Source organism: Poromitra crassiceps, assembly GCF_964638095.1.
Source record: "Poromitra crassiceps genome assembly, chromosome: 14".
Taxonomy (NCBI): Eukaryota; Metazoa; Chordata; class Actinopteri; order Beryciformes; family Melamphaidae; genus Poromitra; species Poromitra crassiceps.
This window is the reverse complement of record NC_139633.1, coordinates 7,807,565-7,822,793: the sequence shown is the minus strand read 5'-3', so window position 1 is coordinate 7,822,793 and position 15,229 is coordinate 7,807,565. Positions and strand designations below refer to the sequence as shown.

General features: G+C 44.7%; 1 protein-coding gene across 1 annotated transcript in view; it reads left to right on the top strand.

Moving 5' to 3' along the window:
• The window catches only part of LOC310788803 (NACHT, LRR and PYD domains-containing protein 3-like), a gene marked incomplete at both ends in the record, with an annotated part of 34,794 nt that overhangs the window by 15,381 nt on the left and 4,184 nt on the right, over nt 1-15,229 (top strand). The window contains 4 exons of the mRNA XM_083650377.1: nt 2,425-2,643; nt 6,381-6,676; nt 7,653-7,699; nt 9,263-9,776. Of these exons, the coding sequence (XP_083506503.1) occupies nt 2,425-2,643; nt 6,381-6,676; nt 7,653-7,699; nt 9,263-9,776 (1,076 nt within the window). The remainder of the gene's footprint in view (nt 1-2,424; nt 2,644-6,380; nt 6,677-7,652; nt 7,700-9,262; nt 9,777-15,229) is intronic.

Genomic DNA, 15,229 nt, shown 5'->3' with positions numbered 1-15,229 from the left:
ATAGCTCCCCAGTCGATCTGGGTTTGAAGTCACCAGACCCGCTGACGGAGGCGGGCACTTTGTCCAAGCTACTTGGCAGGTGATTGGATGACCCATCTGTCTATCACCGCTGGTGGGTGTTAACTTCAACCAATCAGATCGCGGAAGGTGCCTGTGGCTGATCTCCGTGGTATTCATTGATTGAGTCCTCGCGGTCGTAAAGTCACCTTCGAAGCATTTAGTTAGATTATAACGAACTAGTTGTGTGGCTTAGCCTTCCCAAATGTTGAGGGTCGTTTTTTAGAATTTAATACATAGAATTGGGAACGTTACATTCAATTTCATTCACTGCCTGTCACTTCCGCGGCAGCAGCCATGTTGACGAGTGAAAAGAACTACAAAGACCATGTACCCACTACTTGCCCAGACGAGCCAGAGCCCGCCTACGGCCGCCGCTGATTGGTCGAGCCGGCATGGCTCGACCAATCATCTTAACTGCCTGTGCAGGTCCAGACCGTCACGGAGAACCAAATGCAATGTGAGTTCACGTGACGGGCGGTTTACCAGGCTAGGTATGGTGCAGAAAGGGGGAGGGATATCAAATATTTTTTTGAGTACTGGGGAGGGACTTGTGTTTTTTATTTTGGCTTTAGGGAGGGCTATACAACATTCATTTTTTGTATTTTGTATATATTTTAAATGTGTTTTTTCGTTCCAAAATTCGTGTTTACTCCCCTATTTATATCTATGGTTTACCTGTATGGTGACTGGACTTGGTATCTCCCATTCCTTCCTTTCACGTAAACCGCTGCTCCTATGCACTGTGTACAGGCCCTCACTCGGTCCTGCTGTTTGCTTGGTGCATTGACTGGAAACGTTTATCATCGCTTTATATTGTTTCAGAGCTGGAATTGTTGACACATATGCAGTTGGCTAGGCTCAGGGCCGGTTCGAACATATAGGCGACATAGGCGACCGCCTAGGGCGGCACTTGTGCGCCTTCACTTGCAGCTCTCCAAATATTCTCCAGCGCTCTGCCTCTCATGCTCTTCCCCGCTAGATCCATTCTCTCGCCGCTGTCCGCGGCACGAACCGCCCGCCCTACTATGCCTCTGATTGGCCTACCCTGATATTCTTACCCTAACCCAACCAATCATCACTCCTCATGCCTAAACAAGCACTACTACTAGCCAATCAGAGGCAGAGGAGGGCGGGTCATCATGTCTTCTCCATCCCGCTTGAATGAGGAAAAGGGACACGGAGTAAATGAAATGACATAGCCTACAAGTAGACTAATTTACATCATTAACTTTGGGTTAAGGTAGCCTAGGCCATGTGCTCATATGTGTGTACCAGTATTAGTGTAATCAGTAAATAAGCGCGATATTTCTAACGTTGTTTCTGGGTTCCAAAACAATCTGTTTCCCTGTGCAGCGCGCAGTGCGCACTTTGCCTGCCCATTCATTGGAGAGACCAAAATTGCAAGATACAATATCTGAAGTTTCTCAAAGTTGAAACTACCTCTGCAGTAGTAGCCTACAATGAAACAAGACAGACTTAATGGACTGGCAACAATCTCCATATAAAATGAACTGGCAGAGAGAATCCTAATAGAGGATGATTGGATTTATTTAAAGACCTTTGCTGACGCAGCCCCCGCTGGTGTCCACTTCTGAAAGGTAAACAAGCTTTATTTGCCAACAGCTCGTAACAACAACTCGCCTTTGTTAAGTTGTGAATCTGCTGATGATATAGGCTATAGGCTAAATACATTGTGAGTCTTATATTACTGTGGTTGCGCCGCCGTGCGCACATTCCGTGTTTTATGCACATGAGAAAGTGGTAGATAGCATTGTACAGTGGGTGGTACCAAATACAAGATAGCGGGAAAAAACAACACAGAAACTGAAAGTGAGGATTTATCCTTCAAGATGAAAAACGTACACCAGGATTTGGTACAGAAAACCTATACTTTCCCCCCAACTCCAGGGATTTCGTTGTCATGCGACCATCAAATGGTAAGTGTTATATGGCCGCCGTGCCCCCGATGTCGGGCGCTATCAAACGTAGCGTTCTTCAGTAGGCTACTACCTTTGGTGTGAATATGATAAAGTGTGGTTATTTATGGTGGAGGGAGGGTGATGCATTTATCTCCAGTCACTCAGGGAGGGACATGGGAAAATATTTATAGATCTGGGGAGGGTGAAGGAACAAAACGAAAACAAAGTCGCCCCTGCACCATACCCCCCCCTCTCATAAATAACGAACAGTCCCTAACGACCTCCTCATCGCTGCAGACTCCGGTAAAATCAGTATCCTCATCCTCCTCGACCTCTCCGCTGCCTTTGATACAGTTTCCCACACAATCCTCCTCAAACACCTATCTGACCTCCTAGGCATCACTGGTACAGCTCTCTCATGGTTTCAATCATACCTCTCCAACAGACTCAGTTTGTCACCATCAACGGCTCCTCCTCCCCCCCTGCCCCAGTCAACCATGGCGTCCCTCAAGGCTCTGTGCTGGGTCCCATACTCTTTATCACCTACCTGCTCCCCCTCGGCCAGATCATACATCACCACGGTCTCAACTTCCACTGCTACGCTAATGATACTCCGCTCTATCTCAGCACCTCACCATCCACTCAGCTCCCCCCACAGTCTCTGGTCAACTGCCTCCACGCCATAAAAACCTGGATGACAACCAACCTACTCAAACTCAATCAGAATCAGAATCAGAATCAGAAAGACTTTAATGATCCCCGGGGGGAAATTGGGACAAGTTACAGTAGCTCGCTCACAGAACACACATAGCATAAAATAAACCGTAGTAAATGCAATATTAAGCAAATAAGCAGAAAAACACAACATAGCATAGAATAACTAGTAAATGCGATAGAGCAAAAAATAAGTAGAATGTCTAAGTAGCAAAATACAAAATACGTAGAGTAAGTATACATTCCGTGTCAATTATCATTATTGCACGTGACATATTGCACATATTGCACATATTGCACATATTGCACGTGATTTATATTAAGTCGGCTTGCCCTATACGTTACACGTGGCTCAGTCAGGCACAGTTAACCTATCGGCTGGCTCAGTCTCATGGAGACTGAGCGTCTCCGAGGTGCTCTTTTAAGAGAGGCATTAAATAGACCAATGGCCACCGGCAGGAATGATTTCCTGTGCCTCTCCGTATTGCATCTAGGTGGAATCAGTCTCTCACTGAACGTACTCCTGTGTTTGACTAGCACGCCATGGAGTGGGTGCGAGTTATCATTGTTCATGATGGAGCGTAGCCTGGACAACGTTCTCTTCTCTGACACCGCAGTCAGAGAGCCCAGATCCAGCCCCACAATGTCCCTGGCCTTACGGATCAGTTTGTTGAGTCTGTTGGCATCCGCTGCCTTCAGCCTGCTGCCCCAGCACACAATAGCATACAGGAAGGCACTAGCCACTACCGACTCATAGAACATCCTCAGCATGGTCCGGCAGACGTTGAAGGACCTCAGCCGTCTCAGAAAGTAGAGACGGCTTTGCCCCTTCTTGTAGAGTGCATCAGAGTTCTTAGCCCAGTCTAGTTTATTGTCAATGTACACTCCAAGGTACTTGTAATCCTCCACTATGTCAACACTGACCCCGTGGATTGAGACAGGGGTCACCGGAGCCTTGACCCTCCTCAGGTCCACCACTAGCTCCTTTGTCTTTGACACGTTGAGCTGCAGGTGGTTCAGCTCACACCATGTGACAAAGTTGGCCACCACATCCCGATACTCATCATCGTCGCCATCTTTGATACATCCCACTATCGCAGAGTCATCAGAGAACTTCTGAAGATGGCAAGACTCTGTCTGGTAGGTGAAGTCCGTGGTGTAGATGGTGAAGAAGAAGGGAGAGAAGACCGTCCCCTGTGGTGCTCCCGTATTGCTGACCACTCTGTCTGACACACAGTTCTGCAGGCGCACATACTGTGGTCTGCCAGACAGGTAGTCCACAATCCAGGCCACCAGGGGGGCATCCACTCGCATCGCTGTCAGCTTCTCACCCAGTAGAGCCGGCCTGATGGTGTTGAAAGCACTGGAGAAGTCGAAGAACATGACTCTCACAGTGCTGGCCGGGTTGTCAAGGTGGGCGTAGGCGCGGTTGGTAAGGTAGATGACCGCATCCTCCACTCCCAGTCGGGGCTGGTAGGCGAACTGGAGGGGGTCAAGGGATGGTTTGACCATAGGCCTGAGCTGCTCCAGGACGATTTTCTCCAGGGTCTTCATGATGTGGGACGTCAAAGCTACCGGCCTGTAGTCGTTGGAGCCACTGGGTCTTGGCTTTTTCGGTATAGGAACGATACAGGACATTTTCCACATCACGGGGACCTTTTGGAGACTCAGGCTCTTATTGAAGATCAGCTGTAGCACATCACACAGCTGGGGGGCACAGGCTTTGAGCACCATGAGGCTGACGCCATCCGGGCCGGCTGCTTTCCTTGTGTGTAGTCTCAACAGCTGATTCTTCCCCTGGTCAGCTGTGATGGTCAGCGTGGGTGGGGGGGGGGGGGGTGGCATCATCAGCTCTGAAGCCCTTCGGGGGGGGGGAGGGGGTGTGTGGCCTCGTCACTGGGAGACGGGGTATGGCCTGGAGGATGAGGGGGGGGGGGGGGAGGTGGGCCATCAGCCGGGGCCAGAGGGAGAGAGAGGGGGGGGGAGAGCCGTGTGGCGGGGGCTGCTGTTTGTATACTGCAGTCAGGGGAGTCGGGGGAGGGGGCCCCCGGGCCAGCCGTATCAAATCTATTGAAAAACAAATTCAATTCGTTGGCCCGATCAACCCCCCCCTCCACCCCCCCACCCACCGCTTTGTTAAAGCCAGTAATGGCTTTCACACCTCTCCACACCTCCCTCATGCTGTTTTGCTGGAGCTTTGCCTCAAGCTTCGACCTGTAGCACTCTTTAGCCACTTTAATGCTCGCTTTCAGCTCCCCCTGGATGGCTCTGATCCTATCTCTATCCCCCGACCTAAATGCCCTTTTCTTGGCGTTCAGGATGGCCTTGATGTCTTTAGTAACCCAGGGTTTATTATTCGGGAAACATTTTATTTCCTTTGTGGGTATGTTGCAATCCACACAAAAGTTAATGTAGTCCGTAATGCACTCAGTGATCCCATCGATATCCTCACCATGTGGGTCACAGAGTGCCTGCCAGTCTGTTATCTCAAAACAGGCTCTAAGAGCCTCCGTTCCTTCCTCAGACCATACCCTCACTGTCCTAGAGGTCACAGGCAGTCTTTTCACCATCGGGGTATATCTGGATCTGAGGGAGACTAGATTGTGGTCGGAGCGGCCAAGCGGGGGGAGCGGTGACGAGGAGTAGGCATCCTTCACGTTAGCATACATCAAGTCTATAGTTCTGTCGCCCCTAGTGCTACAGCTCACGTACTGTTTAAAGTTAGGCAGTGTCTTTGTCATAGTCACGTGATTAAAATCCCCCGATATCAGTACCAATGCACTCGGATGCTTAGTCTGTAGACCGGCAATGGCGTTGTGGATAGTGTCACACGCTGATGTCGGATTAGCGGAAGGGGGGATGTAAATTGCCACAACAATCACATGAGAGAACTCCCTTGGTAAATAATATGGCCGTAGTCCTACAGCTAAAAGCTCAGTGTCCGGTGAGCACAAGCGTTCTTTAATGCTGATATGAGCCGGGTTGCACCATCTGTTGTTTACGAGAATGGCAAGCCCACCTCCTTTCTTCTTACCACACAGGGTGCTGTCCCGATCTGCTCGTATCGTCTGGAATCCGTCAATTGATGCATTAAAGTCCGGGATATCTTTGTTTAGCCAGGATTCCGTGAAGCACATTAAGCTGCACTCCCGAAATTCTCTCTGTGTCCTCGCCAGACCTGTTAATTCCTCCATCTTATTCGCTAACGATCTTACGTTGCCCATGATCAGAGAGGGGAGACTTGGCTTGAATCTCCTACGTTCCCTCCTTGCTTCGTTTTTCCTCTGCCTCGCTCTTCTGCCTCTTCCCCTCCTTCCACGCCATGCGTTTCTTGTTAATTCCTCCGGAATAAGCGGCACCGATACCACCTCGCCGGCCAGCGAGCGTAGCGCCAACAGCTGTTCCCTGCTATAAACAATAGCCCCATGTGTAGGCTCCAGCTGATGTCCCCATGCAAAACATTCCGAGAGGAGTAAACAGGTCAAAAATACGGTAAAAATTATTTACACTATTACACACTATTTACACAATATATACACACGTTAAGTGTTAGAAAAAAGAGCGATAATAATATAAATACAAAGAGCACGAAAACGAACGAGCTACTGCAACAAGCGACCTTCCTTGTCGACGCCTGCGCACAACACCAACAACAGTAAAACTGAGCTCATGGTTGTGGCCCCCAAGCCACTGCTCCGGAAGGTTGGAGATCTCCTCCTCCACGTCGAGGGCTGTTCCATCAAATCATCTCCTGAAGTTCGCAACCTGGGCGTCATCATTGACTCCACTCTTTCCTTCCAGTCCCACATCAAATCCATCACCAAGTCCGCCTTCTACCACCTGAAAAACATTTCCCGTCTCCGTCCCTCACTCTCAGACTCCGTGGCAGAAACCCTCATCCATGTATTCATCACCTCCCGGTTCGACTGCTGTAATGGAGTCCTGTCCGGGGTTCCAAGCAAAGCCTGGACAGGCTCCATCCAGTACGTGCAGAACTCAGCTGCCAGGGTTCTCACTCACACCAAGCCCTGGCAGAACATCACCCCCACCCTCATCCAGCTCCACTGGCTCCCGGTCAAATTCCGCATCCTGTACAAACTCCTCCTTCTCACTTACAAATCCCTTCACGCAGTTGCCCCCCAATACCTGTCCGACCTCCTTCACCAACACACTCCATCCCGGAACCTGCGGTCTTCAGACGCAGGTCTATTATCCATCCCCCGTACCAGACTCAAAACCTTTGGGGACAGAGCCTTCAGCGTGACTGCCCCCACCCTCTGGAACGCTCTCCCTGCCGAAATGCGTAATGCCCTGACCCTGAACAGTTTCAAAACACACCTCAAGACACATCTCTTTTCCATGGCCTTTCCACATTAGTTAGTTCAGTTTAGTTCAACCAGCCCTGTTGTTTGTTTTGTTTGTTTGTTTGTTTTCCTCCCCCTCTCTCCCCTATCTGTATCCCACTTTTGTGAAGCGACCTTGGGTTTTATGAAAGGCGCTATATAAATTAAAGTTATTATTATTATTATTATTATATGCTTCTACTTCACTATACAGTATGGTTCAGCATGCACACCCTTGAGGTTATTCTGAAAAATATTCTGGACAGTATTTGTCATTGTTCCAATAATAATAAACATATCCGGATAAAGCAAGCATATTCGTCTACTCCCATGTTGATAAGAGTATTAAAAACTTGAACAATATCGGTTTAGGGTAGATTTAGAACAGATAAAAAATAGTGCGATTAATTTGCGATTAATCGTGAATAACTATGGAAATCATGCGATTAATCGCGATTAAATATTTTAATCGATTGACAGCCCTAATATATATATATATATATGAAATTGAAATTATATGAAAAAATATGAAATTATTCATATTGAAGGTTATTATTAAATGGCCATGTTTCCATCACCAAAGAGAATCTGCTGGTCTGACTTTGTTTCCCCACAGAGTGGACGATGGTGGAATCCAGAGGTTGAAACCAGATCTGAAGAAATGTAAGTCTGTATTTATGTTGATTCATCAAAATAAAACAACAAACATTCAACTATTGACATGAAAAGTCCCTCTACACAGCAGCAAGTGACATCTATTCATTCAAGTCCTATACTGAGAATGAAGATGATGGCTGATATAATGTGTCATCATGAAAATATAACAATGAAAACATATATTATATAATAATATAAATAAAACAATATATAATGTTTCATCATGGAACTTTGAAGAAATTAAATGTCCGACAAATGACAGACACCACCCGCCCGTCTACCTAGGCAATTTTATTATAGGAAGGAAGACTTGAGACTTGACTTTAGCTCAAAGACTTGAGACTTGACTTGGACATTAGCTCAAAGACTTGAGGCTTGACTTGGACTATAGCTCAAAGACTTGAGACTTGAATTGGACTTTAGCTCAAAGACTTGAGACTTGACTTGGACTTTAGCTCAAAGACTTGAGACTTGAATTGGACTTTAGCTCAAATATTTGAGACTTGACTTGGACTTTAGCTCAATGACTTGGGACTTGAGCTGGACTTTAGCTCAAAGACTTGAGACTTGACTTGGACTATAGCTCAAAGACTTGAGACGTTAGCTCAAAGACTTGAGACTTGAGTTGGACTATAGCTCAAAGACCTGACACTTAAATTGGACTGTAGCTAAAAGACTTGAGACTTGAGTTGGACTATAGCTCAAAGACCTGACACTTAAATTGGACTGTAGCTAAAAGACTTGAGACTTGAGTTGGACTATAGCTCAAAGACTTGAGACTTGAGTTGGACTCTAGCTCAAAGACTTGAGGCTTGACTTGGACTATAGCTCAAAGACTTGAGAGTTGAGTTGGACTTTAGCTCAAAGACTTGAGACTTGACTTGGACTATAGCTCAAAGTCTTGAGACTTGAGTTGGACTATAGCTCAAAGACTTGAGACTTGACTTGGACTTTGGCTCAAATACTTGAGACTTGAGTTGGACTATAGTTCAAAGACTTGCGACTTGACTTGGACTATAGCACAAAGACTTGAGACTTGTCTTGGTCTATAGCTCAAAGACTTGACTTGACTTGGACTTTAGCTCAAAGACTTGAGACTTGACTTGGACTATAGCTCAAAGACTTGAGACTTGAGTTGGACTTTAGCTCAAAGACTTGAGACTTGACTTGGACTTGCAAAAAATGACTTGTGAGCATCTTTGGTGTGCTCCCATAAATTCTTAATATAGGCTACACAGTTTGCATTGGTTATTGGTTCCATGTTTGTTTCATTCTGTAGTTTTGTTACAGATAAATACCCCCCCAACAAACAAACAAACAAACAAACATCAAACAAAAAACAAAGCAAGACTGAAGTTAATGCAACTTTATAAAAAGCAACATTAACTTCAAAACCCAAAAATAAAGAAAGAACAAACTATATATATATATTTTTATAAATGCAGTCAAATTTGAGACATTTTAAGGCCTAAAACAAAGATTACTAGATTTTAGACTTTTTAAGGACCCCTGGAAACCCTGTAAGAGTATAAAACATAGTTTCTGTATTGCGTCTTGTTCTCTTATCAGATGCCTGTGAACTCACACTGGACCCAAACACAGCACACAGACAGCTCCTCCTGTCTGATGACAACAGAAAGGTGACACATGTGAGAAAGGAGCAGCCATATCCTGATCACCGAGAGAGATTTGACTACTGGAAACTGCTGCTGTGTAGAAATGGTCTGACTGGTCGGTGTTACTGGGAAGTGGAGTGGAAAGGAAGGGTTAATATAGGAGTGACTTACAGAGGAATCAAGAGGACAAGAGATTTTGACTCTCTGCCTGGATACTACAAAGATTCCTGGAATCTGAGCTGCTCTAATCAAATTTACTATGCCCGTCACAATAGCATAAGGACACGCATACGTTCCCCCTCCTCCTCTGGCTTTAACAGAGTAGCAGTGTATCTGGACTGGCCTGCTGGCTCTCTGTCCTTCTACACAGTTTCCTCTGATACACTGATCCACATCCACACCTTCCACTCCACATTCACTGAACCACTCTACCCTGTGTTCTGGGTCCGGTCGTATGGTGACTCAGTGTCTGTCAGATAGAGGAGGGAGAAAGAAACACACACTGTGACTAAACACAGCTGCTGAGATCATGCTTCACTCTGTACAAGCTCACACACACACAACAGTCTAAGGGCCCTATCTTCCCAATTGCGGTAATTTTGCGTTAGCGCCAGTTTTGCGCTGGAATAGCGCCACGCAAAGCCCTAATTGTGGGCGTGTCGGGCCGCTGCGCTTCACGTCATCTCAGCAGCAGAGTGACAGAGTGAGAGAGAGAGAGAGAAAAGAGAGAGGGAGAGAGTCAGAGAGAGAGAGGGGGAGAGAACGAGAGAGGGAAGAGAGAATTGGAGGATGAACCAGTTCGGATTCGTAACGAAAATTGATGCTTTTGTAATTAGTAGCCTTTTAATTAGTCGTTTCGCTCATATAGGCTATAACATACACATTTAAACATATTTGTTTCTTTAATAGGGTAGGGATGTGTGAGATTTTATTTCAATAGCCTATACCAGAATTGTCCACTCGGGTTAAGCTATTGTTGCATGGTGCAATGGTGCAGGGAGAGAGGTTACGGTATACTATCAATGGTTACTGTATAGCCTACTGACCGGTGTTGTGTCAGAAAGTGATTTGCTGCCAGAAACTGATTTCGATCCGCGGGACCACGCACAGCGCTGCCTCGGTGCCTCGGAGTCGGCAGTGCCTCTACCCACCCTGTGCACCGACCCCCCCGGCCTGCCTACCCGGCCCAGCTCACACCTTCTCCGGGAAGACCCCCCTTCAGGACACGGCACACTAGCCGAACACAAAGCACCCCTCCCCGTGCTACACACAGACTCCATGACAAAACCATGACAAACAAATTCTCATTGTTAAATCAAGGTGTGTTTTTTTCTGCAGTGTAGATTAGTTGAAAATCAACGTGGCATTCTGAGGAGGGAAGTGTGTCTGCGCGCGAGCCGTGCATAATGGGCCTATCCAAGCGAGGATTTCCTGCACAGCGCCGGAGAATACTGTCTGCGTTCAGGCATACACCTGGCATAGTGGGGTTGTTTGCGCTAAGACCAGCTATTTGCTGGCATTAAATTTGAGAGCACCCAAGGCCCCTTTTTTTAACACATTGCGCTGGAACGGCTATTTTGGAACGGGCAATGCCCAAACCTCTCTTTGCGCTCGGAACATCCGACGGTATCTTCCCCAGAGCGCTAAATGACACTTGCGCGAGAAACAATGCGAAACGATAGCGCTGTACGAAGCTTTAGTTGGCAGCTTGCAGCCGGCTTGAGAAGCTTTAGTTGGCGGCCTAATGTACTGTCAAAACCTGCTCAGACCTTCCTTCACTGCAGTGTAAAAAAACCGGCACAGTTGCCAGGTTACTGGAGTACCAAATGGGGTGGAAACTCACCATATATCTGCCAACACTGCAAACAACAAAGCAACGCTGAAGCATCGCCTCGTTGAGGGAGTTTCATTTCCCGATCACACCATGAAGCACATTTCATGTCAAGCCGGTTTGTCGGCTAGCAGCTAGCACTTTAGCTATCAAGTTGAACTTAGCTCCGGTAGAATCAATGATGTCCAGCCTTCTGATTGACCTGTTATTTTGTGTCCTGTCACATCATCAAGGTTCCGCTTCTGGTTCTGGCACTATGTTTATCTCATATGTTTGTATAGGTGATATGTTTAGACTCGTTCTTTATTGCAAGTTAATATCAATAAAGCATCAGTTCGAGATGCATTGATAATCATTTCATCATTGCATCGTAGTCCTCTGAATCAGAATTGAATCAAATCGAATCGTGAGGTGTCTAGAGATTCCCACCCCTACTGTTTACTGAGCTGTGGAGCTGCATCCCAGAGAGAGACAGACTGGACATCTATGAAAACATCTGAATGTCTTTATCATTTTTATATATTTTTTTATCAAGTCGGTCTGAATGTTTTCATCACATTTATCATTTTTTATCAAGTCGGTCTGAATGTTTTTTTGATTTTTATAATTGTTTCTAGCATGTTTTATAATTGATTTAATCATCTAATAAACTAAAAACTAAACAAACCCCTTACTGTGTGGTTTTGGTGTTTTGCGGTGAAAGTGGCTCTCTTGACTATGACCAGCTATGTGTGGTTCTCATGGAAAAGATAGTGAGGATCACTGGTCTAAATAGTTTTCATTACTGCGTGTTGAGTCGTGTGTGTGTGTGTGTGTGTTTGTGGTGTTTGTGTCTGTGTGTGTGTGTGCTGACTGTTTCTCTGCTTCCACAGTGCCTCTGTTTCAGAGATGAGTGAGAGAGAAACACTCACACTGTGACCAAACACAGCTGCTGAGATGATGCTTCACTCTGTACAGGATCACACACACACACACAAATGCAGGCGGGCACACGCACGTGCATGCACACAATGATTATCACAGGCTCTGATGAGACACACACACTTTGTACTGTAGCTAGCCTACTCAAGTAGAGTTTTCAGGTAGGCTATGTAGCCTACTTAATTGAGTATTTATTTTTCTGACAACTTTTTACTTTTACTTACTTTTGCATGACAGACAAAAACCATGTAACATCTGTCTCACGCTCTCCCAGCCTTCACACTACTACCTCTCCCTCTCTTCATGCATGATCTAGCTTGCTCACCCACCTCTCTCTCTCTCTTTCTCTGTAGTGTCACATCACATCAACAATGTAGCCTAATGAGGGAGGAGTAGATGTCATTTTAAGGATTTTAATAAAAGGGGCTAATTGGACTTTTTGTGGAAAGACCATCAGACAATCAAAGTAGGCTATAGTCTTTACACATATTTGTGTAAAACAACATATTTGGAGGGGATCTTTACATTTCTTCGAATTCTATTAATATGATGTGAGTTTGAGTTTGGCACAGAAACAGCGGATAGAAATACCGTAGGCTACTTTTTTTTTTAAACATTTATAGGCATACTTTTTTGTTTTAACTTTTACTCGAGTGAACAAGTTGAATCAATTCTACTTAAAGGAGAATTTTGGTTTTTTACACCACGGTCCTCATTTCCAGGTTAAAATATGATGTTTTACTCACCGAAATAGTTTGGCTTCATTCGGATGCCCATGGAAGATTTTGAGCTCCGAGTAGTCTCCTCAAACAGGCTATAACGAGAGCCTGCGGCCAGCGTGGGGCATGCTGGACGGGAGTGCACGCGCTCTCTAAATGACACTTTTTCTGTCAGATCACGGTTCATTATGGTTGTAAATATAATTATTTAGCTAATAGCTAGAAGCTAAGCTAACAACAACACAGCAGTCAGCGTTGATCTGCCCCGGATGGGGTTACAGTGCCCATCTTCCCCCTCTGTGAAACCTTCTTCAGAGAAACCACAGAAGGGGGAAGATACGCACTGTAACCCCATCCTAATTTTCAGGTGCTTTTGCAGTCGTAGTGCAGTTGTTGTAGTTTTAATGGCTGTGTGATACTCACTGGTGGAACCCTGCATTCTGGCCCGAGGCCCGGTCCGACCGTAGGGCCGGGCCCGGGGGGCTATAGGGCCTAAATTTGAGGCCCGTGCAGGGCTCTACTCACTGGGACACAACAGAAACTCTGTGGGGAATGGCGATGGAAGAGCATCAAATTACCATTGACATACATCTAGTGTTCCTCTTTTATAGTTTTGTACAATGTATGTATAAGAATATTGATATATAATATATTAATATCTATGTATAAGAATATTCCTAAACCACGTCAAGTGTGATTGCTGTTCTATGACCTAGAATGACTTGATTATTTGAATAAAGTATATTTTGCTGTTTTTCTAAGTTCTGCTCAATGCAAATTTATTTCATACAAAAACATCTAAGACCTATTCACCAATATGTTCCAACACAGGGGTCAGCCAGTTACTTCCTATTGTGTTTACACTTCCTGTGACAGTACAGCACCAGTGACCAGGTCAAACCTAATACATCCATGGGTAAAACAGACGGTCGCCGTTCCGAACAGGAAGTCATAACACAACGGGGTCAAGTGGGCGGGGCTACGTAAGGTGAATAACAGAAATTCACATTTTATATGTTTGCATCAATGGCAATTCCCCCCCCAAATATTCCACATGTCTGAGTGCTACAATGTCTAAAACACAAAGTTAAAACTGATGGTACTCTAACCAGTATTGCCATCTATGTACCTATGAGATGAACGATCATTGCAATTCACACTGTCCAATCACTTCTGCCATGGCATATATTTGAGGGGTGATACCTCCATGCCAGTTTGCAGGTTGCCTCTCCATATCAATCATATTCAAACATTGACATCTTGTTGGAGCATCAGATGTCATCAGATGTTCACTTAAGTTGGCAAATACACAGAAAATCAAAGGCCTTCGAGTCATTATTTTATCAGCTCAGCAGCAGTTGAAGTATTTCACCAGCAGAGGGCAGCAGTGGTGTATGAACAGTTTATCAGAGGCCTGAAAACACAGACTGAAACTACTGTATATTATACTCCCTGGTTTGATTCCAACCAGAACACTTTTTTTAACACCAGAAACTTCTTATGGACACTGTCCATAGGGGCCCATAGAGAGAGCAGGCCCTCCAACAATGTGTTGGCTGGACAGCAGACCCTTGTAATTATTCAGAGCCACCTTGCACGAGGGCCCGTCACATTCATGCCCACTTTTGATGCCAGCATAGTGGGATTAATGTTGCAGTCCTCTCCTCTGCGTTAGCCTGACCGATACTAGATTTTTGAGGCCGATGCCGATAGCGATATTAGGGAGCAAAAAAAATCTGATATCGATATATCGGCCAATATTCCCATATTATATATGTACACATATTTTAAAAGAAATCTGATATCGATATATCAGCCAATATTCTCATATTATATATATATACACATGTTTTTTTTAAATGCAATGATCCCTCAAATATCAAACACAAAGATATGACTTGATATATTGAATGTAGGCAGGATATTTTACAGCAAAGTGAAATTGTGGTTACACGATAGTAGAGAGATTTGACACTTTTTTGTAAAAATGCAATCAAATACACCATAAAAATGATAGGTCAGAACAAAAAATGTAATGTACATATATATACATGGAAACAATATAATATTCATATTACAAAGCAATACAAAATCTGATATCGATATATCGGCCAATATTCTCATATTATATATATATAGACATATTAAAAAAAAAAGTGCAATGATCCCTAAAATATCAAACACAAAGATATGACTTTGTGTGACTTGAGATATCTAATGTAGGCAGGATATTTTACAGTTCAACAACAAAGTGAAATCGTGGGGACACGATATGAGAGAGATTTGACACTATAATACATATGTTTTGTAATAATGCAATCAAATACACCATATAAAAATGATAGGTCAGAACAAAACAAAAAATGTAATGTATTTGAATGAAAATTGAATGTATTTAAATATATAAATGGAAACAATATAATAATACGATATATCAAGTATTCATATT